The sequence below is a fragment of the Prionailurus viverrinus genome, chromosome D3 (genome assembly GCF_022837055.1).
Source record: "Prionailurus viverrinus isolate Anna chromosome D3, UM_Priviv_1.0, whole genome shotgun sequence".
Lineage (NCBI taxonomy): Eukaryota > Metazoa > Chordata > Mammalia > Carnivora > Felidae > Prionailurus > Prionailurus viverrinus.
In genome coordinates this window covers 8,283,401-8,308,422 of record NC_062572.1, presented here as the reverse complement: position 1 = coordinate 8,308,422, position 25,022 = coordinate 8,283,401, and the positions used below count along the sequence as shown (strand labels likewise).

Genomic DNA, 25,022 nt, shown 5'->3' with positions numbered 1-25,022 from the left:
CCGAGGTGGGGCGGCGGGACGGCAGCCAGCGCGGGCCATGGCGGGCTGCTGCGCGGCGCTGGCCGCCTTCCTGTTCGAGTACGACACGCCGCGCATCGTGCTCATCCGCAGCCGTAAAGTGGGGCTCATGAACCGGGCCGTGCAGGTGCTCATCCTGGCCTACGTCATCGGGTGAGCGCGACCGCAGGCGCTGTCCCCGAGGGGTCCCGGGGTCAGGAGTGTCGTGACGGCCGGGAACTCCCCTTCTGCGTCCCGCCCGTGCACCTGCTCCTCCTGGCCTAGGTCACCCGGTGAGCCCCTCGAGCGGCTTCCAGGTGCTGTCTGCGAAGGGGGGGGGGGGGGGGGGCCGCGACCCGAGACGGGTGACACACCCCTCCCCGGACCCTGGCCACCGGGGACCGGGCTCTGAGTCAGGAGACAGCTTTGATGTTGTGTTTTCAGGGCAAAGCCTGGCTAGACCTTCATCCTTCCTGCTTCTTGTTCTCTGACTTGCTCCGTGTTGTCCTTTGGCGGCGGGGGTGCTTTGTCCTAAATGGCTCAGTCTTTGCACTTCACTTCCCATTCTAATGATCAGCTGACAGAAAACAAGACTTGGGATTTCCATTTGGTTCCTTTTGGGTCTGTGGCTTCCGGTCCTTTCCTTTAAGTACCGTGTGGTAACCCAAGAGAGTGAAGAGGTCACACTTCTAAAAAGCATTTTAGCATTTCAGTTCCTTTGTTTTGTGAAGTGGTTGGGTTTTTGGTATAAGTACTTTACTTAGCCTCATCATTCTGTGCTCCCTTTTTATGCTTCCATATGCTCTGCCACCTTCTAGTCTCACCAAGTGCTTAATTTTAATTGAATGCATCCATTACAATTTAATGAAACTCAAAGAGGAGGTAGAAATTAACTTACCAATTGGGCCCACTTTCAAGGTCCACCTGGGTGTTACAGCGTCTACAGGTGCTGAGCTGACATGTTATCTACTCTGGCATTCCTTTTCTTGAAAGGCTTAATGCAGTGGTTCCCAGCTGCACATTAGAACCTTTTGGGAACCTTTTAAAAATACAGATTGCTGACTCCCATCCCCAGACCTGATTTCATTGCTACGGAGTATGACTGACTCCCAGCGTGATTCTGATGTGCAGCAAAGTTTGAGAACCAATGTCCTAGTGTTTTCTAAACCTACCTGATTGTGAAAGATTCACCTGAGGAACTGTATAAAAGTAACAGATCCCTCACCCTGGAGTGGGGCTTGGAATCTGTTAACACCGCTGTTGGGAATTCACATGATCTGGCTGTTAGGTATGGGTTCTAACAGCTGTCAGCTGAGCAGCAGTAAGCACTGACAGGATTCAATAAAATGGTTTCCCACATATGGGCTCTACATCAGAACCCAAACCTGGCCCACTCCCAGGTTTGGATTTATTAAGTCTTATTACATACCACCACCAGTAACTCCTTGCCCCCCAGTGATTGTTGATGCACCTTAAATTTTGAGACCTGCTTCTAACTGGTTAAGTAAACTCAAATTGCTGGATTGGACCGGAAGCACTTAGAATCAAAAGCTCTCAGCTTTTTCCTCTTGGCTTTCGATCCTCAAGGGAGGATTAGTTTAAATCTACCTTAGGGTATCTGTAAAGTTCTAGACTACAGAAAGTGTCTATAGCTGCCCATAAAGATGTGAACTATCACATTAATACATCTTACATTGGTAACATGATAAAATATTTTGGATATATTGGGTAACATAAAATATATCATTATAATTAATTTTACCTGTTTTTCTTTTGTAAACCCCCTGATTTTGAATCCGAGAGACCACCAAGGAGCCGATACCGATGCAAACGCACGAGGGTTTATTTGCAAGCTCGAGCTTGGGCCCAAGTATATCCAACACAGGGGAGCAGGGACTTGGACCCTTAGGTTAAGAGGGGTAGCAGTTTTATAGGGGCCAGTGGCCAATGAGATTGTAACACACACAGAAAGTTGTATATTCATGTCAGTCCACACGCAGGTGGCCAATTGAATTACAATTTACCCCATAGTAACTGTTTGAACTAGCCTATCACTCTGGTCAGAATTGGCGCGCAAGTTTGGCGAGCAAAAGGCAGGGTTTACGTTATTTGGCGGTTAGGGGTTCCGCATTCCTAAATGAGCCGGTTTCCAGTAAGGGTTTGCTCAGCGGCTTGACTAGGGTGGGGGAATGTCTTAAGCAATAAGTAGGTCATGTGGGGGTTATACATGAGATGGTGGGTGTAGCACAAAATGGAGTTAGTCTTGCTCCGCTTGTCCAGGGGTAGGGGATTTTTGTAAAATTCCTTGGGTCCCACACTTTTTACTTTTTTAACATGGCTGTTAGAAATTACATTACATATGTAGCTTGTGTTCTATTTCTGTTGGGTAGCACAGCTTTCCAAGGTTCCCATAGAGTGTGTGCTACCTTGATCATGAGGATTTATAAAGCAGTAAATGCTTTGCTTTTCCATCTTCTATGATCAAAACTGACTCAGGAAATTAAAGGCATTTTTCTTTTTTTTTCTTTTCTTTTTCCTTTTTTTTTAACTCATCTCTTAGCTTCCTAAACCAATTCATCTTAGACTGGACATGGATTTCTCAGTTATCTGATTCTGTCATCTATCACATGATGAGGCAGTAGTTAATCACATAGTGATTTGTGTGAAACCATGTGTCTCTGATTTAGCAACTCACTGTACTCTGTGGTAAAATAAGCTTCTGTGTGTCTCAGTAGAATTAAATGAAAGCTTACATTGCAGCTAAATTCCTAGAACACTTGAAGAAAAGGACTTGTTTGGGGAAAAGCCTACCTCTAGGTTGGACAATGAATTTGGAGACTGCTCAGACCAGACAAACCCATAAATAACCAAAGCCAGTGATTTTTTGGAGTCTTAGCAGCTAGAGCTTATAAGGAGAGGAGAGGGATGCTAGCATTTCTTGATTCTAGAAAAAATAACAATAATGGTCGCTGGTAGGTGTTTAATAACAGCTCTGGTGGAAAGGAGTTCTCACTTGTAGTATTAGCCAACTTCCATGGTGTAAATCCTCCCATCATGGCCAATTTTAGCCTTTTGATGGCAACACAAACATTGTTCTAAACATTTGACATGCATTAACTTATTTAACCTCACAACTATCCTATGAAGTCCTATTATCATTCCCATGTTATTGATAGGAAAAACTGAGGCACAGAGAAAGGCCAAAGTTATGCCTAGTGAAGGTAGGGCTTAGAAATGAACCATGATCACTGACTTCAGTCTAGGTTCCAGTGTCCTAACCACTATGTGCTAATGCCTTTAGATTTTTTTTAAGTTTATTTATTTGAGAGGGAGAGAGAGAGAGAGAGAGAGAGAATGAGAATACAGATGGGGAAGAGGCAAAGAGAGGGAGAGAGAGAGAATCCCAAGCAGGCTTCGAACTGTCAGTGCAGAGCCTGATGCGGGGCTTGACCTCATGAACCATGAGATCATGACCTAACCAAAGTCAACGCTTAAATGGCTGAGCCACCCAGGCCCTCCTTTAATTATTCAAGCTGGTTGCAACACCCTCAATTCTCCCCAGAGAAGAGAAGCATACATGGGACCTGAATTCTTGGAGAAAAAGTATGAAACTAATATAAAAAGTTACTTTAACAGTGAGATTCTCTTTTCTGGAGGGAGTATAGCATACAGGACAAGAAAAGAGGCTTCAGAGGCAAAAGACTTGAGTTCAGATCCTCACTTTGTCATTCACTAACTGTGTGACCTTGGGCAAATGACTTAACCTCTCTCTGTCTTAGTTTCCTCCTCTGTAAAAATAGAGAATAATAGGGGTGCCTGGGTGGCTCAGTCAGTTAAGTGTCTGACTTTTGATTTTGGCTCGGGTCACAATCTCCCAGTTCGTGGGATAGAGCCCCACGTGCGGAGGCTGCTTGGGATTCTCTCTCTCCCCCTCTCTCTGCTCCTCTGCTCACGCATGCACACACTCTCACTCTCTCAAAGTAAATAAATAAACTTTAAGATAAATAGAGAATAAATTTTAAAATAAATGGAGAATAATATCTGGTTATAAAGTGGTTAGGATTAAATTAGTTAATAAATATATAGAGCTTAGATTAGCACCTTGGATTAGAAAACACCCAGATGGTAACTATTATCATAATTTTTATAATTGCTTTGGAGATTCTGCAGGTCATAGTGCATTGAAAGTGCTCAACTATAGATATTTGAATGTCAAATAAAGACATTCATTGAGTACTTTCTTTGTGCTGATCACTGTGCTAAGGGCTTTACCTACATCATCTCATTTATCTCCCACAAACCACCCTGTGATTTATGTTCTATATGCCCATTTTGCAGAGCCCCCCAAGTTAAACAGTTTTGCAAATTTGCCTAATTAGTTAATGTTGTACTGTCAGCCTCTGGCTATCAGAGACTCCCTAGTATCAATTCAAAGTCACTGAATCCTAATGGCAATTTAAGAGGAGTGTTTTATTTTGTAGATGGGTGTTTGTGTGGGAAAAAGGCTACCAGGAAATGGACTCTGTGGTCAGCTCCGTTACTACCAAAGCCAAAGGCGTGACTGTAACCAACACTTCTACACTTGGATTCCGGGTCTGGGATGTGGCGGACTATGTGATTCCAGCTCAGGTATGCCTCCCACCATGGCTTCTAACACTAAAGCTTCTCATTAGCTCCTTTCCCTTTACTGACTTTGCTCTCTTGATTAATGATTCGCCGAGTTCTAACATCACTGATGCCCAGACTGATTTTCTTAGTCCAAGAAAGCAACACAGGCAGATCCCTTTCTGGCTTGGGGTCAAATAAATAATATTCAACCAGCTAGGTTGCTTCAGCCCTAAATCATGGTTGGCTTAAACACAGACAACTCGGCCTGTCTCAGGCCCTGAAAGGTAGAGAAGCAAATGTTTTAAATCCTGGGAAAAATTCAGGTGGAAATACCACCATTCCACACTTTGTATTTGCTTTATTGTTGTAAATCCACAAGGTAAACCTTTGCAGACAGTGTAAAAAGTTTATCAGCAGTTCGAGACCAAAGCCAAACCAGAAGGAAACAGACATGCCCATATAGGATTTTGTCAGTAATAAAGGTAAGGGAAGAAAGTGATACAGCACCCTAGTATCCAGTCTGTTAATTGACACAGCTCCAAGTTAAGTATTAACTGTCTTTAGCCATGATAATGACTGTGGTCCATGGCCAGACCCTGACTTATCCCTCCAGATGCCTTATATGCTAGGGTCCTGGGGTGGCTAAATGCAAATAACCTGTCAGCTCCTGGCTCAGAGCTAAGCAAGGAGTTGAGAAACTCTCTTTCTTCATTTCCCTCCCCCCACCCCCGACTTCTCAAGAGAAGGGTTTTGTGGGGTGCCCAGAGAATACCAAAGCTAATGAGCAATGAAGGTCAAATGGAACAGCGGATTCATAGTTTGCTGGAGGCAGGTGGTCCTGTTGGCATGCATCTGCGTCAACAGAGAGACCTCTGCTTCCTGTGAAGCCATGGGGACCATCATACCCAGTCTGTTTACTGGGGCCAAGGAAGACCATGGACCCACTGCTTCTGCCCCTCAGTGGAAAGGAATAGGCAGCTGCTCTGCCTTCCAGCTCAACTCTGGGCTGGGGGCTACGTGAGCCCCACAGTGCTCTCTCTTCATGAGCTTGCACAATGCCTCTGCTTCTTTGCGGATGGACCACAAACATTTGTTTGCAGTGCTCATCTCCAGACTGAAGTTTCCCTGAGCTTAAAGTAGATAAGAAATAGGGGTGCCTGGATGGCTCAGTCAGTTAAGTTTCCGACTTACGCTCAGGTTATGATCTCATGGTTATTGAGTTCGAGGACCACATCGGGCTCTGAGCTGTCAGCCTGCTTCGGATTGTGTGTCTCCCTCTTTCTCTCTGCCCCTCCCCTGCCTGAACTCCCTCATGTTCCATCTCTCTCTCAAAAAAAATCAAACAAAAAAAAGCCAGGAGAGCCTTGGACATCATGCCACATCCTCATGCTTCCTCAAGACATTTCCTTGTCTCCCAACTTGGCTTGTTCTAGATCTTTCTTTGGAAGATGCTAGCTATTCCCAGAGCTTCCAACACCTTGTCAGACCTGGGGGTGGAGAGGTCTACAGACATTTTGATCCCTGAGTTACCCTGATCCTCCAGATGGCTCCCGGTACTGACTCCACTCTTCCACAGAGTACGAAACACTAACAGAAAGCTTCTGGTATTTCATTTTAGAATGCCAGTGTTCAGTGAGGGGGAGGTCCAACTAGGATTTTTGGACATCTTTTATTCCTTATGTTGGAAGGTCCTTAGCAATTCTTCAGTCTCATCCCCAGTGAATTGTTCTCTAGAAACTTTTGTTTTCTAAATATTGATCTTTTTTTTTTATGTTTTATTTATTTATTTTGGCGGGGGAAGGGGCAGAAAGAGAAAGAATCCCAAACAGGCTCTGCACTATCAGCGTGGAGCTTGAACCCACAAACTGCAAGATCATGACCTGAGCCAAAATCAAGAGTTGGATGCTTGGTGGGGGGGTGCCTGGGTGGCTCAGTCGGTTAAGCGTCCAGCGTCAGCTCAGGTCATGATCTAGCAGTCTGTGAGTTCGAGCCCCGCATCAGGCTCTGTGCTGACAGCTCAGAGCCTGGAGCCTGCTTCAGATTCTGTGTCTCCTTCTCTCTCTGCCCCTCTCCTGCTCATGCTCTGTCTCTGTCTCAAAAATTAATAAAAACATTTTTAAAAAATTAAAAAAAAAAAAAGAGTTGGATGCTTGGGGCACCTGGGTGGCTCAGTCAGTTAAGTGTCTGACTGTGGCTCAGGTCACGGTCTCACAGTTTGTGAGTTCGAGCCCCGTGTCAGACTCTGTGCTGACAGCTCAGAACCTGGAGCCTGCTTTGGATTCTGTGTCTCCTTCTCTCTCTGCCTCTCCCCAACTTGTGCTCTGTCTCTCTCTCAGAAATAAACATTGGAAAAAAAAAAAAGGAGTTGGATGCTCAACCGACCGAGCCACCCAGGTGCTCCCTCTCCAGAAACTGTAAATCAACCTTTTGGCACATTCCTGGGAGGAAAAAACAACCTTCTCAAATGGAGAAGTATCAATTGCTGACCCTGATTTGATCTTCTCTAGAATGTTTTATTTATTTATTTTAATTTCAGCTAGGAAAGAAAACCAGCCAAATTTGGGGACTTTGGTGGCCTTGCGTTTTTGTACCTCTGAGGTAATCTGTTTGGCAGAGGATGTCTTGAGCACTTTTTGGCTCTTTTCCCTTAACAAGCCAAGCTTTATTTAAGGAACCACTTCAGATTATAGACATTTTTTTCCACTGATGTGAAATTCACATGTCATAATATTAGCTATTTCAGATTGAAAAATTCCATGGCATTTAGTACTTTCATGATATTATGCACCTATAACTTCCTTCTAGTTCCAGAACATTTTCATCACCCCAAGAGGAGACCCCATACCCATTAAGCAGTCACTGCTCATCCTACCCTCCACTTTACCCCTGCCTCTGAGACACCCACTCACCTACCTTCTGGCTCTATGGAAATTTCATAGAATCATAAAATATGTGGCCTTTTGTGTCTGGCTTCTTTGACTTAGCATCATGTTTTTGAGGTTCACCCAGTTGTATCCTGTTTCAGTGCTTCATTCCTCTTTATGGCCGAGTCCTATTCCATTGTAGGTATACACGTAGGTATAGATAACCACAATCTGTTTATCCATTCATCTGTCAATAGATACTTGGGGTGTTTCCACCTCTGGGTCACTATGAACAATTCTGCCATGAACACATATAAACAGTAGCCCCCCCACCCCACCCCGCCCGTCCACAGTTTCAGTTACCCATGGTCAGCCGTAGTCTGGAAGCAGATGGTGCTCCTGACATAACCTCAAGTCAGTAGCAGCGCAATGCTTCAAACATTCACCTCACTTCATGTCTTCACATAGGCAATTTATCATCACCCAAAGAAGGGTGAGTACAGTACAGTAAGGTATTTTGAGAGAGAGAGACTAAATTCACATACCTTTTATTATAGTATACTATTATAATTGTCCTATTTAGTATTAGTTATTGTTGTTAATCTCTTACTGTGTCTAATTTATTTATTTATTTTTTAAATGTTTATTTTTGAGAGAGAGAGAGACACACACACACACAGAGTGCAAGCAGGTGTGGGGCAGAGAGAGAGGGAGACACAGAATCCGAAGCAGAGTCCAGGCTCTGAGCTGTCAGCACAGAGCCCGACGTGGGGCTCAAACTCATGAGCCATGAGATCATGACCCAAGCCAAAGTTGGACTGAACCACCCAGGTGCCCCTTACTATGTTTAATTTAAAATTTAACTTTATCATAGGTATGTCTGCATTGGAAAAAACACCGTATATGGAGGGTTGGGTACTATCTGCATTTTCAGGCATCCCCCAGGGGTCTTGGAACATTATCCCCTTGCAGATAAGGGGGGATTGTGGTACAAGTATTTACTTGAATCCCGTCTTCAGTTAGCTTATAAACTCTCAGAGAACAAGATATAAAAAAAAAAAAAGATCAGGGTTGTTTTTTGTTTTTGTTTCTTTAATTTTTAGTGTTTATTTTTGAGAGAGAGGGAGAAAGGAGAGTGCACCCAGGGGGGAGGGGCAGAGAGTTGGGAGGGCGGGGGACAGAGGATCTGAAGCAGTCCCTATGCTGGCAGCAGAGAGCCTGATGCGGGGCTTGAACTCACGAGCCATGAAATCATGACCTGAGCTGAAGTCGGTGGCTTAATCGATGGAGCCACCCAGGTGCCCCAAAAGATCAGTTTTTAAAATGTTTTCTGCATGACATATGGGAGAAGTGAAAGGTACTGTCCTATTAAATGAACACCTGGCTTTCTTTATGGCTTGGCCTGACTCCTCTGAAGGTAACACAGTGGTGCTCTCTCCCCCCTTTCCCACTCTGCAGGAGGAGAACTCCCTCTTCATCATGACCAACATGATCACCACCGTCAACCAGACCCAGGGCCTCTGTCCTGAGGTAGGCAGCTTCTCAGGAAAGAGCCTCAGGCCCCTCTCCCCCACCTGACTGACTACATGGAATTTGTTTTCACTCTTTCTTCTCTTTACAGCTTCCAGATAAGACCACTGTGTGTAAATCTGATGCCAACTGTGCTGCTGGCTCTTCAGGCACCCACAGCAACGGTATGAGCACGTGGCTGTGACCCCACAGTAGATATTTAGCGTGGGGAAGGCAGCCCCTGACCAGACTGCCTCCCCTGTGGGGCTTCTCTCCCAGAGAGATGTTCGGGACGAAGAAATCCCCTACGTTCCCCAGTCCTTCATATGACCTTGGGTGAGCCTGCTGTACCGATTAGGCTCTTAGGATCTTCTCGACATTCACCTGTTACCCATACTCCAGAGGCCATCCCAGATCTTGTCCTGTGCCATCACCCTAGCCTTGCTGCTGGACTCAGGCAACTGTTTTCCTCTAATTTGTGGAAACTGTATAAAGCCTGTAACTGGAACAGCTCAAGATCAATTGCACAGGATGTTATGGCGGTGCTTCCCCTTCTCTCCCTTGCAAAAGTAGAAAATAGGTGCCCCTTGCCCTGCAGGAATTGCAACAGGAAGATGCGTGCTGTTCAATGAGACCGTGAAGACGTGCGAGGTGGCAGCCTGGTGTCCAGTGGAAGATGACACACATGTGCCTGAGTGAGTCCTGCCCAAGGGAAGGCGGCAGGGGAGTTAAGCCTGTGTGTTGTGCTCTTGGTGCCTTTGTGGAATCGGGCTTCCCCAGGGCCGGGACCAACGGCAAGGCGGGCCACAGCATTTGTCACTTGCGAGAAGAGTACAGATGATTTATTTCTATGTTTGGACTTTGTCAGTTGCAAGTAACTAACAGGAAACAGTTCTCGGTGCCTCAAGCAGGACACACACATGGCAGGGGCAGTTTACTGTCCAACTAACTATGAAGAGCCCAGCATGACTAGACCTGGGACTCAAAGACAGCTTCAGAGTTTCCACCTTTTGACTCTGCTTCCCCCATATTGGCTTCATTTGCAGGACTGTGGTGTAGTCCTAGGAGGCGTCTCTGGGCTTATATTCTCCCAAGTCTCCCAGCCCGGTTGTCCATAAAGATTCTAGACCTGTCCATCATCACATCTTCAGCCACATCCCTCCACCCATCACTGTAGCTGAGGCATGGATTTTGCTTATCAGCTCAGGCCTGGGTCACCTGCCCACCTCTGGAGCTAGGGCGCAGTCATTCCCACCCAAATCACATAGCCTGAGAGTAGAGAGGTGTGGCTTCCAAAGGAAATTGGGGGATCATTACCAGAAAAGAAGGGAACAGATGCTGGGCAGGAAAATAATTAGTGTCCACTGTAGTGTGTTTTATAAAGGAGAGCAGGCTCAGGGCTGCCCTAGAATAACATTCTTCCCAATAGTAATTTGCTCACTTTGATTGGGTGGGTCAGAGGTAACGCTCTCAGAATTGCTTGCAACTCCAGCCTTCCTGACCCAGAGTTCAGACGGAGGCCTGGATAAGCTTGGCAGGGAGCCAGCCACGTTAACCTCATCTGGGGTACACCACAATGGAAGAAACGGCTGAGAGGTGCCGATTGCAAGATTGCCGAGGGCAGCAGCTCAGGCTAGGGAAGGAAATACTAAAAGAAAATGAATCCTAGCATTTTTGAGCTGCAAAGGGTCTTATGGAGCTGTGCTCCCTAACATCGTGCTACTGGCCATGGGTGGCTGTCGAGCACTCAAAATGTGTCTGGAACCAAACAAAATGCTCAGTGTAAAATGTACTCCAGAGCCTGAAGACGTTATGGGAAACAAATATATGTATATGTATTATATATATGATACTATATACATATATATATGATACTTTGTATTTACCTGGTGAAATAATACTTCAGATATATTGGGTTATTATAGAAAAGTTAGTTGCACTTGTTATTTTCACTTTTTAATGTGACTACTAGACACTTGAAATTGCAAGGTGGCTTGTATTTGTGTCTCAGTATATTTTCATTGGACAGCACTGTTATGTATCTAATCGAGTGGAAGATGATTTTTAAGTATACACTGATAACATGAAATAACATGAGTCACATGAAGAGAAGGACATTCCCATTCTTATTCAGCTTCTAAGCTTATATCAAGGAGGAAATCCTGGTTTGGGGTGTCTTTTAGAACTTGCTGATTTCCATTTCTCATACAATCCCCAGATTCAGCACCTTGGGCAAACAGTAATATTAAGTAGAACTTTTTTTTTTTTTTTTTTGAGAGAGAGAGAGAGAGTGTGTAAGCAGGGGAGAGGGGCGGTGGGGGGTGGGGGGGCAGAGAGAGAGAGAGAGAGAGAGAATGAGAATGAACGAACGAACTCCAAGCAGGCTTCACTCTAGGCACGGAGCCTGACATAGGGCTCCATCTCATGACCTGAGCCGAAATCAAGAGTTGGACGCTTAACCGACTGAGCCCCCCCAGGTGCCCCTTAACTACAACTTTTAGTAATACTGTTTTGATATGATTATATTTATTTGAACAATGACCTCTGACTTGGGGCAAATGATATTTCTTATGGTCATGATGGAAAGTTTCATTTCAAAATGAATGTCAGTAAAAAACAGTCAGTTGATCCTAAAGGCAGGAACAACACAAATGTCCATCAGAGAAAGAGATAAACAGATTACAGTCCATCCATGCAAAGGAATAGGACACAGCCATAAAAAGAGAATGAAACGTTAGATGCTACAATGTGGATGAACCTAGAAACATGGTGCTAAGTGAAAGAAGCCAGACACAAAAGGCCACATATTGTATGAATCTGTTTATATAAAATGTCCAGAGTAGACAAATTTGGAGAGACAAAAAGTAGATTAGTGGTTCCCAAAGGCAGGGGGTAGGGTAGGGCGTAGGGGTGGGGGGAATAGATATTAGTGCTTAATGGGTACAAAGTTTCTCTTTGGGGTGATGAAAATGTTCTAGAACTAGATGTGTGATAGTTGCACAACATCGTGAATGTATTTAATGCCACTGAATTAACACTTTAAAATGGTTAATTTTATATTGTGTGGATTACACCTGCATTTTTTTTTTTTTAAACTGTGAGTTAGGGGCACCTGGATGGCTCAGTCAGTTAGGCAACTGATTCTTGTTTTAGCTTGGGTCATGACCCCAGAATCCTGGGATCGTGCCCTGCATCGGGCTCTGCACTAGGCATGGATCTTGCTTGGGATTCTCATTCATTCTCTTTCTCTCTTTCTCTCTCTCTCCCTCTCTCCCTTCCCTCTGCTCCTCTCCCCCACTTGTGTGCTCTCTCTCTCTAAAATAAAATTCATTCATTAAATTTTTTAAAACATTAAAAAAATAATAAAACAGTTAATCTTAAAAGTTTTACATATGAGTTAGACAGATGTGGGGGAAAGCTATGGTATAGAGAATGGCAATAGTTTGAAAAACCCTAATATAATCCATCCCTCTTGATACAGGGATGTGAGAACTTGAAGCCCTGAGAGAAGTACCTTGGTCAAGGCCTTTCTTGGCATCAGTGGTGACAGGTTCAGCTGTCTTTGCTGTGTGGACTTGCTTCTGTCTCAGGGTTAAGAAGACTATGGATACTGTTTATAAACTCAAATATTCCACCTGGATCAGGGAAGCCTCCCCTGCCCCCTCCCCCCCACCCTTCCCCACAGAGGGGTCTGCCCCCAGCACTGGATTCTCCTGTAGAGACGCACCAAAGAAGCGGGGTCCCCTTGGAGACAGATTTACCCTGTACCTGTCAGCCAGAAGCTGATGTGGCACTTCCAAGAAGAGAGTGCCAGCAGACACGTGATTTTTGTGTACTTTTGCGGTGAGATCAGGATCCACCCTGTTGGTGAATTCACCTTTGCTTGGACTTGTAAAACCAGATCTGTTGAGCATTCCCCTGAGGGCACCTGAGTGAGATGCACTCACTCTGAAACCCTGAAACCCCGAAACCGGCTGCAGGCTGAATAATTTCAAGGGAAGCTACCAGGCATCCTTTCTCCTTAGCTATTCCTCAAACTCTTAAATGCCCACTGCCTTCGGCAAGAGGCATGACAGGAAGAAAAGGAAAGGTTTAGTTTACCCTCCTCTGTTAACCTAGTGTTTATGCAGAGGACGGTAGAAAATGCTCGAGAGGTTATCATGTTTTTTCTTGACAAAATGACATTGTAGGACACGTGTCTGTGCTTTTTAAAAATATTACATAAGGAGGAGAGCATACATCTACTTGTACTTTTATTAACAATATGTTACGTTATCTTTTTCAGACCTGCTTTTTTAAAGGCTGCAGAAAACTTCACCCTTTTGGTTAAGAACAACATCTGGTATCCCAAATTTAATTTCAGCAAGTAAGTGGTGGCCAGCTGTGTGAGTTCACCAGTGTCTTAGAGCAACTTCTGGCTCCTCTTTGAGGTTTCCCTCACTTCATTTCTGCTTCCTCCTGACTTTAGGAGGAATATTCTTCCCAATGTCACCACTACCTACCTCAAATCGTGCATTTATGACGCCATAACAGATCCCTTCTGCCCCATATTCCGTCTTGGCAAAATAGTGGAGAATGCAGGGCACAGCTTCCAGGACATGGCCATTGAGGTAGGCAGAGGCCCCTGGCTTTTCTGACACAGCCTTTAACGCATCTGGTTCTAGAATGGGCCCCGAGGAAAGCTTGCTGTCTCTGCTCACAACCTGCAGGGAGGCATCATGGGTATCCAGATCAACTGGGATTGCAACCTGGACAGAACCGCCTCCCTCTGCTTGCCCAGGTACTCCTTCCGCCGCCTGGACACCCGGGATGTGGACCACAATGTGTCCCCCGGCTACAATTTCAGGTAGGTGTGAGCTTGGGGCCTGGTTCTCTTGTGTTGGGGGGTGGGGGGCGACAGTGCCTGGATCACTCCCCAGCGGGGGTGTCCGTGCCCACCAAAGACCAGCACTCAGGCAGCCTCTGAGGGCAGGTAGAGAGGTATGTACCAGAGTGTTCCTAGTAGATCTTGTGCCCACAGTATCCTGGCCCGCGAGAGCTTCCTGTGCCCCTTCTTACTTCAGAAATCATGTTGAGGGGCGCCTGGGTGGCTCAGTCGGTTAAGAGTCCGACTTCAGCTCAAGTCATGATTTTGCAGTCTGTTGAGATCAAGCCCTCCGTCATGCTCTGTGCTGACAGCTCGGAGCCTGGAGCCCGATTCAGATTCTGTGTCTCCCTCTCTCTCTGCCCCTCCCCTGCTCAAACTCTGTCTCTGTCTCAAAAATAAACATAAAAAAAAAAAAAATCATGTTGATACAATTTTCAGAGTAGCCCAGAGAGGCTGGCTGCTTGAGCTCCCTTGGGCCAGCCTCCTAGGACCCCTGCTCACTGATTTTGAGGAGTGGGTGAGCTTGTGATCCTCTAGTCTGAAGACCTCTGGGGCCTGACCCAGGAATTAGTTTCTCAAAGACCCAAGTCTGCCTTTGGAATGCCCAGGGTGCAGGAGATACAGGCTTAAGCCTCAGGAAAGGCCTTTGCTGATACTTCCCTACCGAAAATACCAAGTATTCATGTCCTGGGACTGCCACAACAAATTACCACAAGGTGGGTGGCTTGAAACAACAGGAAGTTATTCTCTCATGGATGTGGAGGCCAAAGTTCCCAAATCAAGATGTCAGCAAGGCCAGCTACCTTTTTTTTGCCTTTTCCAGGTTCTGGGGGCTCCCCAGTGTTCCTTGGCTCATAGACTCATCACTCCCACCTCTGCCGCTGTTGTCACAAAGCCTTCCCTCTGTGCGCATCCCCGTGTGTCCTCTCTTCTTACAAGGTCACCAGTCATATTGAATCAAAGTCCACCCTAATCCAGTCTGACCTCATCTCAACTAATTCCAGCTGCAAAGACCCTATTTTCCTATTTCCTTTTCCCATTCACATGTTCCAGGTGGATTCGAATCTTGGGTGACAGTGTTCAGCCCGGTGCAGCTGGTAATCTGATGGGAGGACCAGGGGGCCAGGGTCACGTTTCCTGAGGCAACCAGACCCGTAGCCACGTACATTGTTGTGTGCCCTTTGTGGCATCTCTCATGCATTTTGCCACTCAAAAAAAGCATCCCCACAAGGGGCCACCTGAGTAGGTCTGAGGTGCTTTTGTGTTGCACTTGTCTCCCTCTAGTGGTGACGTGTGCAAGCCAATACGGGATCACAGAAACCTCCAGAATTACAGTCAGCTATCATTTTGAACCACCTGACTCACTGATACTAGGGCAGATATTTGAATTTTTTTTCCCTAGTAAAGGAATTAGATTTGTGTTGCTGTCTCTACTGTTACACAGTTTAGAAACCATTGTGGAAAAACCTCAAGCTTGGGTCAGAACCTCAGAACAGAGAGAAGCCGATGGGAACCGTCACCAGAAAGACACCCATCCCCTGACCTCCACTAGCACCAGGCCCCACCTGAATTCCCCAGGCCTGACCATGACATAGAGGTTGTGGGCCAGACTAATCATGGGCCAAGAGTTTAGGCTTCTCTGAATCAATGTGCTATATGTATAACATGGGCAGCAAATGGCATCATGGCTCAACAGACCCCCCACTACCACCATTCCCCCATGTGTATGTTTTTTTTTTTAATGGCTTTATTGAGATATAGTTTACACAACACTCTTCATCCATGTAAAGTGTGGGATTCCATCATTTTTAGTTCATTCACAGAGTTGTAGCACTCTCGGCGTAATTTTGGAACATTTTCATCCCCTCAGTGCGAAACCCCTTCAGCCATCACCTGTATCTTCCCATCTACCTCAGTCCCTGTCAACCACCATCTGCTTCCTTTCTCTCTGGATTTGCATAAATGGAATCACACACTATATGGATTTCTGTGACTGGCTTCTTTCACTCAGCATCATGTTTTTTTCCAAGGTTCATCCATATTGTACATTTATCATTACTTAATCTCTCTTTATGGCCAAAGAATATTCCATTATGTGGATATACCACATTTTATTTACTCATTTATCCATCGATGGGTCAGTAGTTCTTTAAAAAAAAATGTCCAGCACTGATTCTGTGAGTTTTGTGGAGTTTCATGGCCAGCTTCATGCCCCTACCCACAAGGCAGTCCTAGGGCTAGCTGCTGGCTGGCCACATGCTGTTGGTGACCAGGATCTCCTTGAGAGAGGCAGGTGGTTCTGCTGTGTCAAGGAGGAGGTTCAGAGCATGAGGTTCCAGCTCCACCGTAGGAGGGGACAGTGATGATAGAGTAGTTCTGGTGCCCCAAGGGCCCTGGCATCCTTCTGCCAACAGCCCAGCCCACATCCTGCGCAGCCCACATTAGCCGGGAGAGGCCCTGAGGTGCTCAGGTATCATCTGTCCAGCAGGCAGTGCCGGCTCCCGAGGGCCTCGGGATTTCTGCTCTGATGTCCCCCTTTCCCTAGGTTTGCCAAGTACTACAGTGACCCGACTGGCGCCGAGCACCGCACGCTCATCAAGGCCTACGGCATCCGCTTCGACATCATAGTGTTCGGAAAGGTAGCCTGGCTGCCGGCTTCTCTCGGGGCTCTGGTTCAGAGCTTCCGAGTTCTGAACCCCGGGCTTCTGGGTTCGCCAGGGTCCACGGGCCCTCTCCCCACCTTTTATCTGCTCTTGCCCACCTCTCTCACAACTTTGTCCTTTTCTTCTGTCATTTGTAGGCTGGGAAATTTGACATCATTCCCACCATGATCAACATTGGCTCGGGTTTGGCGCTCTTAGGGGTGGTGAGTGACTTAGACTGCCCACCACCCCCCCCCCCAGCTGCCTGCCCTCCTCAGCAGTAGTTAGCACAGTGAAGTGAGACCCTCCACTGGCATCCTGGTTCCTCCCCTTGACACTTGTTTCTGGAATCAACCCTCCAAGTTTCTTGCCCTTGCCCCCAACCCCACCTCCCCTTCCCTTCTCCAAAACCATGGCCCTCGGGGCCTTGCCTTCTCCTGAGAGGTGGAGCCTTGCCCTTTCTATCCTTGAAAGATTCCAGGCTTTGTGGGAAGGGGCATGCATAGAATAACAGGGGCTGAAGCATCCTGGCTCGCTCTTTCTCGCCCTGTGCTGCACTCAGGCGACAGTGCTGTGTGATGTCATAGTCCTCTACTGCATGAAGAAAAGATACTACTACCGGGAGAAGAAATACAAGTATGTGGAGGATTACGAGCAGGTAGGCCGCCTCCTGACCTCCAGCAGGCAGGAAGATCCAAGCACCTTGCCACCTCCGCCTCTTTTTTGTGCCAGTGGTGAGCACCTGGGGCACTGGGCCATCTGGAGGGAGACCCGGGTGCAAAGGTGGCACTCCTTAGACATGTGGTCACCCCAGGCAGCGGCACACTGCTCACTACCCTCATCCTCCGCTCCATTTCTAGACCATCTGTACTAGTATTCACTTCATACTTTTCTTCAAACGGGCTCACTCTGTAAAATCTAGCCTCATTTTAATTAGTGACATCTCAGGTTACTTATAATCATGAATATGATGACAAAATCTATGTCCACACACTCCTTAAACTTGCCTCACGTAGCAAGAGGGGTTGGGTACCATGCTTTTTGAGAACCCATGCACCGGGCTAAGCTGAGTATGTACAGTTGTGAAGGGCTGCCCAAAGTTCTCAGGGTGAGTGCCTGGCTCTCGCCTGCCCTAAGTGGCCCAGGCTTGCCTATGGGCAGCCCATGGTGTCTATACATCTATCCAGAAGCATATCAGTCAACGATAAGCATACCTTTCTTTGCAGGGGCTTGGCAGTGAGATGGACCAGTGATGCCTCCACACCTGGGCTCCCCATGGCCCTCATCAGAGCACAGCGAGGAGGGAGAAAAGGCTGCCATTGTCACCCCAGAGAAAGTTCCAGATTCTGAGTCCATCTCCACTGCACAAGAACTTCATGGTTGCCCGGTTGCTCCCGTGTTTTGTGTGTAGGGCGTGTGTAGTAAACCACCCTGCACAGTGGGTCACCTCAATGTGGGGTTGTTGGGGCGACCTCTGGCCTAAGGGCTCTGGCCCTACTGCCGCTGCTGGGCAGGGCCTCCTTCAGGACCAGCCTTCCTCAGGGGCTCCAGTCTCCAGGCCACTGCGAGACTGGTCCAGCTGGGGCCCAGCAGCTCTGTTCAAGCACTTTATAAGGGAAGGAAGGGCACCTGGGTGTGGTCACTGGCTCTTGGTCACCCGGTCCACTCTTCCTCCCCCCAATCCATACTGTCATGGGACACAGTTAGCACGTCTCCTTGAGAAGAGGCATGTCGAGGTGATCAAGGACCAAACATTAAAACGATTTTCTCAATCTTTGTTCTCATAGCATGAACTAGAACTTTCCTCTCTTCCCTTTTACTTCGACCACTAAACCCATTTGTTGTCACAGCTCACCATGTTCAGAAAAAGCTTCCTGAAACAGTCTGTTGTTGGGGCTTTAGGCATCTTCCCCGACTTCGACCTTCTCTTGAAGGCCTCGGCATCTTGATATTTGTAAGGCTGTGTTCCTACAGAATTTACAAGATTTTGTCCTGTGGTGACTGTCTTTTTTTTTTTTTTTTAATGTTTTTATTTATTTTTGAGACAGAGAGAGACAGAGCATGAGCAGGGGAAGGGCAGAGAGAGAGGGAGACACAGAATCTGAAGCAGGCTCTGAGCTGTCAGCACAGAGCCTGACGAGGGGCTCGAACTCACAAACCGTGAGATCATGCCCTGAGCTGAGGTCGGACATTTAACCGGCTGAGCCATCCAGGTGCCCCTGTGTGGTGACTAGTCTTACATGTGCATGTGTTTTTTTTACATAAAACTGTGGTCCTGCACTATGGGGGACACAATTTTAAGTAACAAGAACAGGGCTTATCCTGTCCCCTCCCCATTTGCTTTCCAGAAGTCTCCAACCACAAGCAGCACCACCTACACCTACCTTGTTTGAAATGTTAATGAAGTTATTTCTAGCTTCGCCTTCACACCGACTTAATTCTGCATGGAGTCTTCAGGATCTCCTTAAAGAAAGCTGCTTGCCCCTCCCCCGCCATCATGAATTCATTTCCAAGTACTGAAGGGAACGTTTATTTTAGAAGTGCCTGCTTCTGCTGCATAAAACCTGGGCTTTTCTTGCTTTGGGGGCGGGGGGGGGGGGAGTTTACCAAACCCCTTTGAATAAAAAGCTCTGGTTCGTGCTGCCTCTTTGAAAACAACGCCTGCCTGAACACATGGATCAAATGGAAGTGGACGTTTTAGGGATGGCTTCTCATCTGCAGGCCAAGAACGGAGTTTCTGGACTGGGGGCCACTTCTTTCGGCCTCAGCTCAGATGGAACGCTACAGCCAGCTGGGGTGAAGGGTGGGGGAGGGATTGCTTATTTTACTCACCAGGCATCTTGTATTCAGCTATATTCCCACGTGCTGGCACTCCCTGGTGCTGCTGCTTCACCTTGCACGCGTGCATGGACTTTCAGGAGTCTCAGGAACCCTTAAAACGCAGCAAAGGGATGCACCTGTGTGCATTGTTTTTAGCTTTCATCAGATTCTCAGTGGGGTCTTTGAATAGGAACACCTGCTCTTAAAGACCCATATTCCAATAATCACAGTTCTGCAGCAATAGAACAGGAAGTTTTCAGAACTTATCTGCCATCCCTTCATGACAGAAAACCGAGGTTCAAAGCCAGTGAAGCAATGCTCTGGGCTCACTTCATGTTTGGAGTACAGGGAACCCCCAGCCTCTAGTCTGGAGGAAGCATCAGTTCTGAAACAGTCTCCAGACGCCACGAAAACCGGCAACTGTCCAGGTTCTGTAGAACGCTGAATTTGCTGACAAAGAGCCTTCAGACAACAGACTTAAGTAAATTTCTGAGCCTCAGTTTACAGGTGATGATCCATAAAACGGGCTAAATACCTACCTCGCGGGGTGATGTGTCCTGTAACCTGCCTGCTCACAGAACAGTGTTCCGTGTGCAATTAATGCAGCTCCCAGAGCTGTTCATCTGGTTCGTCTCCACTGGGAGAATCTAGCCTGCTAGAGCAGTACTTCTCAGACTTTAGCGTGCACACGAGTCACCCGGGTATCTTGTTTAAGTGGGGCCTAGGAATTTGCATTTCCAAAGCACTCTCAGGAGATGCGGATGCTCCTGGCCCGGGGACCACACTTTCAGTAGCGGGATACTAGGAGATGGTTATACTGGGCATGAATAATGTAATGCTGAACACATTAGCCCTGGCTTGGGCATTTGATCTCATAGCCTAAGGAAGGAAAACACCCATAAAGACGATGTCCTAGAGACACCTGTAAACAACAACCAACAAAAATATCCCCCAAAGGCCCAGGCTTTGCACCATTTTGCTGTTTATTTCAAGTTTACAGAGAAGCTTAAACATCTGTGGAAAAAACACCAAAGGCTTATTTTTCTCTTAAGTTCATGTACTTTTTAAGTGATAAATACACAGTATTTAACTTTGTACACCTGATAAAAGGAAAATGCATAGTAGAAAGGATCAGGAATAAAACAGAAGCATCGGGCATTAAATCAAACACAGAATAGAAAACTCAGCAGTCCCACAGAACTCGGCCCATAAAGCTGTGAAGAGGATGGGAACCGACGACCTGGAAACATTCCCTAGCACCTTGGAAGCAAGTGGAGGTCATGGTTCTTCCTCGCCCAGCAACGCAAAGCTCCCCTTTGGAAGATGAGTGAAAGGAATAGGTTGAGCCTGTGTGTCCAAATGCTCAGGTATTCGCCTCCTTGTTCCAAAAGGGCTTTTAGGATGGGAGCCCTAACTCACAGGAAAGGCCAGACCCTGGGAAGCCAGCCTCTGCAGCCCCCAGAGCCAATGAGGGTCTAGCTAAGGCTTTCTGCGAGCCCCTGGTAAGCCTGCGGAAGAGACGGGGGCTGTGGAGCAGGGCAGAGGAAGAAGGAGCAAGAACTAGCACAAGGGCCCAGGTTGCTTATACCAAATTGGTCCCACGGATGAGCCAGCAATGGAAGAAACTGATAGGGCATCCTTTGGCTCACCTAGAAAAGCTGCCCGTGACAGCTTCTCCCCTTTCCTGACAGAGCCGGCTTCTGAAAAATCAATGTTTGTGCTCTGAGAGAATGGTAGCTCTACACTCTATGGTACGGCCCTCTGCTTATACTTTCTGGGGGTAGTGATTCCTTCCCACAGCTTTCTTTGGTGATTCTTTGGAAAAAAAAAAAAGTTATGAATACGGGCCTCCCCCCCACCCACCCGCCTAAACAGCCGGCATTACCCATAGGAGGAAATCCGACATGGGGAGTTTCATGGTGGAAGAAACAGTCTTGCCTGATGCAGCTGTATAAACACAGAAGTTCTAGAACGCAGAAGCTCCACATGCTGCCCGCCCTCCCTGGGCAAGCCACTCGGCCAGGCCACAGTCCACACAGACAGGCTGGGACCTAGGACAGGGTGACTTTAACTACCGCAAGGTGCTTACTGCAAACTAACCAGACCCCATCTGCTCCCAGAAGGGGTGTTGCCCATATATATAAACAAGCGCAGGAATGCGAGAGGAAGTACCAGGTTACAAAAAAGAAAGTAAGCAGGCCAGACAACCCTTCATCTGATGGGTGTCCTTTGCTCTTAGAAACCAGCATTCCCTAATTCTGTATTGTTTGCAAGATATCAAGAAAAGTCTGGCTAAATAAATGACACTCAAGAGCTTACAAAGATCTGTGGAAGCCAGTAACACTCAGGTTCTGTGAATAAACCAGGCAAGGGCAGGAAGGCCTTGCTTCACTGTCTCTCTCCAAGAAGTCCTCCTACCAATAATGATCAGACAGAAACTACAGAAAAGCATGGCCTCTGGACCCAGTTACTGATGCTATTTCCCCCAAGCCAGAGTCCACAAAGCACTGGGAATTTCTCAGGGCAAAGGCCTTCTAGTTTTCCTCCCCCTTGAACTTCACACTCACCCGTGTCTGGCTCTGGAAAAAGTTGCACTTGAATAGCAATGAAAGTTCCCAGTATTAGTTGGAAGTCAAAAAGGTAAACCTTTTCTCTCTGGACTTCTGGCTACAAAACAGAACTCCCTGTGCCAAGCCCTGGTCCTCGTGGACCCTGAGGACTGCTCTGGGTGTCAACAATCTTCTCTAAAAGGGTGCCCCAGAGTGATTGGGTAGATCCTAATAGAACTTTGCCTGTCAGGATGAGAATCAAAGTATTTCATAACTGGCCCCCCAGAAACTAAATGTTTCACAGACTACAACAATCAGCTAGTATTTAAGAAAACAGAACCTTGGCGTCTCTAGAATACACAAGTTACCAACAAGCTAAACTGCTAATATACAGGCAGAGGCTCTAACTGGGATCTAACATGCCTGAAGCCGGGGAACATATCCTGGAAGCTCGAAATGACCCCTGAACTACTCTAGAGTTCAGTCTTGTTAGAGAATTGAAAATATTTTGTTTACTCTTAAGCCATGTAATGTACATGGAAGTGTAGGATTTCACCCTGAAGTTTTTGTAATTTAACAAGAGATTTACCAGAGCTCAGTTAACTATTTCAGAAACCTGCTGTGACCATCAGTCCTTTAGGTGAACCCTTTCCCCCCTCCCCAAACAAGCACAGACTACCCTTCTGGGGGTGGAAAATCCCCCTTTGTGAAGCAATTAAGCTTCAAGCCCTTTCCCTTTTCCTGACTACAATTCCACCCATAAAAAAATTTAAAGTCCTTCTTACAAATAAGTTGCATCGAAGCTCCCTGCAGCTACTAAGGGCTGGCCCTGCCCTGACTCCGTGAGTCCACAGTCCTGGAAGGTGCCAACTGGCTTGGAGTTCGGGGGTTTCAGGGTTTGTAGGAGGAATCACACCCCGTCTTCCTCTCCCTTTTAAACGCAGCAACTAACTCTGTGGTCTCAGCCCACACCGCCAGAGTTTTCTGCCAGTTTTTCATGATTTTCAAACCCCACACATTCACTTGGTATATCTGACATGGTTCTGAGTTCACAATGAAAGATTTTTGGCATAAAAACGTTTTAAAAAGCAATTGTCCCAAAATGCATGTGGCTTTGGGTCTGCAACTCCTCACACCTGCCCGTTCAGCCAGCCAGCGGCCAAGGTCGATGTCATGGAGTCAAGTCTTTTTTTTTTTGTCCCCTTTAAAACAACAAAGGAAGGGGAAAAAAAAAAAAAACAAAAAAAAACAAAAAAAAAACACCAGAGATGACGGTCAAGGCTCTACACACGTGCTGGGTTTCCGTAGGACATGCTGCTATGGAAACGCAGGGTGCAGCCTGCATGCGAGGTCGCGCGTCCGGGCAGCTACTCCATCGCCTCGTCGGGCCGCAGAGGATGCATGCGTGCGCGGGGGCCGGGGGCCGGGGCCCCCCAACTCTCGGCGCGGGGACCGCCTTTCACAAGAGCACTTCCTCCTCCCCCACGGGGGGCGGGTCGGGGCCCCGGAGGCTGTCTTCGCTGCCTTGCTTCCTGCTCACCGAACAGAAAACCCACGTTAAGGCAAGGCTGCCGTGGCCTGACCAGCGTCTCCCACGTTCCCACACCACCTGGAACGTCAGTGACTTGGCTTTTCCTTCTAGATGCTCTCCCCTTTTCTTGTCTATATAAAAGTTTCAAAGGAGACTCTGTAACCCCCTCTGTGAATGGAAAAGCAGCATCATTTGCTAAAAATAGAAAGGAACTATATAAAAATAGATGCAAACCTATCCCTGTAACACCTCAAATCATCCCAAGTGAGTAGTGTGCTGCCAGCTTTGGGGCCTGTTCACGGGGTTTTTTTAGAGATCTTGATGGGTCCCCCACCCCACCTCAACCTTATTTCTTTACGCTAAGATTGAAGATTCTTCAGTCACCTGAAGGTGAGCTTCTTGAGGGGCAGCAAGCAGGCCAACCTGCATATGTCTGCAAATGGTGGTCAAGAGAACTGCCCCCCCGCACACAGGCCCAAGAGACACCTTGGATGGAGAGAAGGCCCCTCCTCTTGGTGATGTGAGTGATCAGAGCAGAAGAGACCAAGGAGGAAAGGCATCCCTGTGTCCCTGAGAGCCCATATCCTGAAGCTAGACCTGCCCGGGGGACAGACTGGGCTGTTATGGGAGCTGGGAACGAAAATCCCTGAGGAGAAGGCTGAATCCCTTGCCACCAGCAAGAGATGACAGCCCCATCTAAGGGAAGCCACTGGGCTTGCCACATTGGACTAACATCTGCTGTATGTCCCTGGCCAGGAGGGAAACTCTGTCCCTGCACAAGAGAAAAGCGTGATGTCTGTACATTCCTAGGAAGAAACATCTCTTTGTTTAAAAGGCAAGCTCATTGGCTTTTTATGTTTCTGCCACAGAAGAGGGGGTCAAATCTCCAGGGAAGAAAGCGGTAACTAGAGGTCAAATCAGGTCCCTCACTTCTGCCCTAGAAGCACTGCTTGGTCCAGCTGTCTTTTAGTGCAGATGGTCGGCTGCAGGCCTTGGGCCCCAGGCCTCCAACACCTGAATAAGCCCTATGAACTCGAGTGCTGGGTCATCTGGACAATTGAAGCATCCCACCAGCAGACTGAGGGCAAGAGCAGGTAATGCCCAGGTGCTACTGGGACTGCAGGTGAGGGCATAAAGGGGAACTAAAACCCTCTGGGCCAATCTCAGTCTGTTGGTATCTTGTGATTTTGAGCTCACTGAAAATAATGAATGACAGACTTGCACACAGATGGGAGGTCAACCCTAACACTTAAGGTTGAGAAGAAAAAGACCTGGCTGGTTCAGTCCATAGAGCATGCGACTCCTGATCTCAAGGTTGTTGAGTTCAAGCCCCACGTATGCGTGAAGCCTACTTAAAAAAAAAAAAAAAAAAAAAAAAAGCCTGCTCATTAGGCTTCCACTCTGTCACCATGGCAGGTCAAGGAGTAGACAGGGCCACCCTGTCATCTGGCAGCAGAGGACTGGGGACCAACCTAGCAGGGAGGAGGCGGTCTCAGGCTGCCAACAACCCGCTGGTTGCTAACTGCTGCTTTCCCGGAGCGTAAACAGTCCACTGCATGCCTATATAAGCCCTTGACTCCTGTGACACAGGTCATTCCATCTCACCAAACACAAATGGCTGCTGCTTGTATGTGA

General features: G+C 47.2%; 2 protein-coding genes across 7 annotated transcripts in view; one reads left to right on the top strand and one right to left on the bottom strand.

Moving 5' to 3' along the window:
* The first annotated feature begins 37 nt into the window (after window positions 1-37).
* On the top strand, window positions 38-18,259 carry P2RX4 (purinergic receptor P2X 4). 3 transcript variants are annotated; one of them, XM_047827343.1, is made up of 12 exons: window positions 38-171; window positions 4,479-4,626; window positions 8,928-8,999; window positions 9,091-9,163; window positions 9,577-9,673; window positions 13,264-13,344; window positions 13,447-13,588; window positions 13,688-13,824; window positions 16,391-16,484; window positions 16,646-16,711; window positions 17,050-17,145; window positions 17,714-18,259. In XM_047827343.1, exons 1-12 carry the CDS (start codon window positions 38-40, stop codon window positions 17,738-17,740), a joined length of 1,167 nt encoding a protein of 388 aa, XP_047683299.1. In that variant the 3' UTR covers window positions 17,741-18,259. The 3 variants fall into 3 exon arrangements, with proteins under 3 accessions (XP_047683299.1, XP_047683300.1, XP_047683301.1); XM_047827344.1 differs by having other exon boundaries at window positions 164-290; XM_047827345.1 differs by lacking the exon at window positions 38-171 and adding an exon at window positions 179-314.
* Window positions 18,260-20,272: 2,013 nt separating this feature from the next.
* The window catches only part of CAMKK2 (calcium/calmodulin dependent protein kinase kinase 2), a 47,799-nt gene continuing 43,049 nt past the window's right edge, over window positions 20,273-25,022 (bottom strand). For all 4 annotated transcript variants that reach the window (XM_047827339.1, XM_047827341.1, XM_047827340.1 and 1 more), the window contains one exon: window positions 20,273-23,388. In XM_047827339.1, coding sequence (XP_047683295.1) covers window positions 23,224-23,388 — 165 coding nt within the window. In that variant the 3' untranslated portion in view covers window positions 20,273-23,223. The remainder of the gene's footprint in view (window positions 23,389-25,022) is intronic.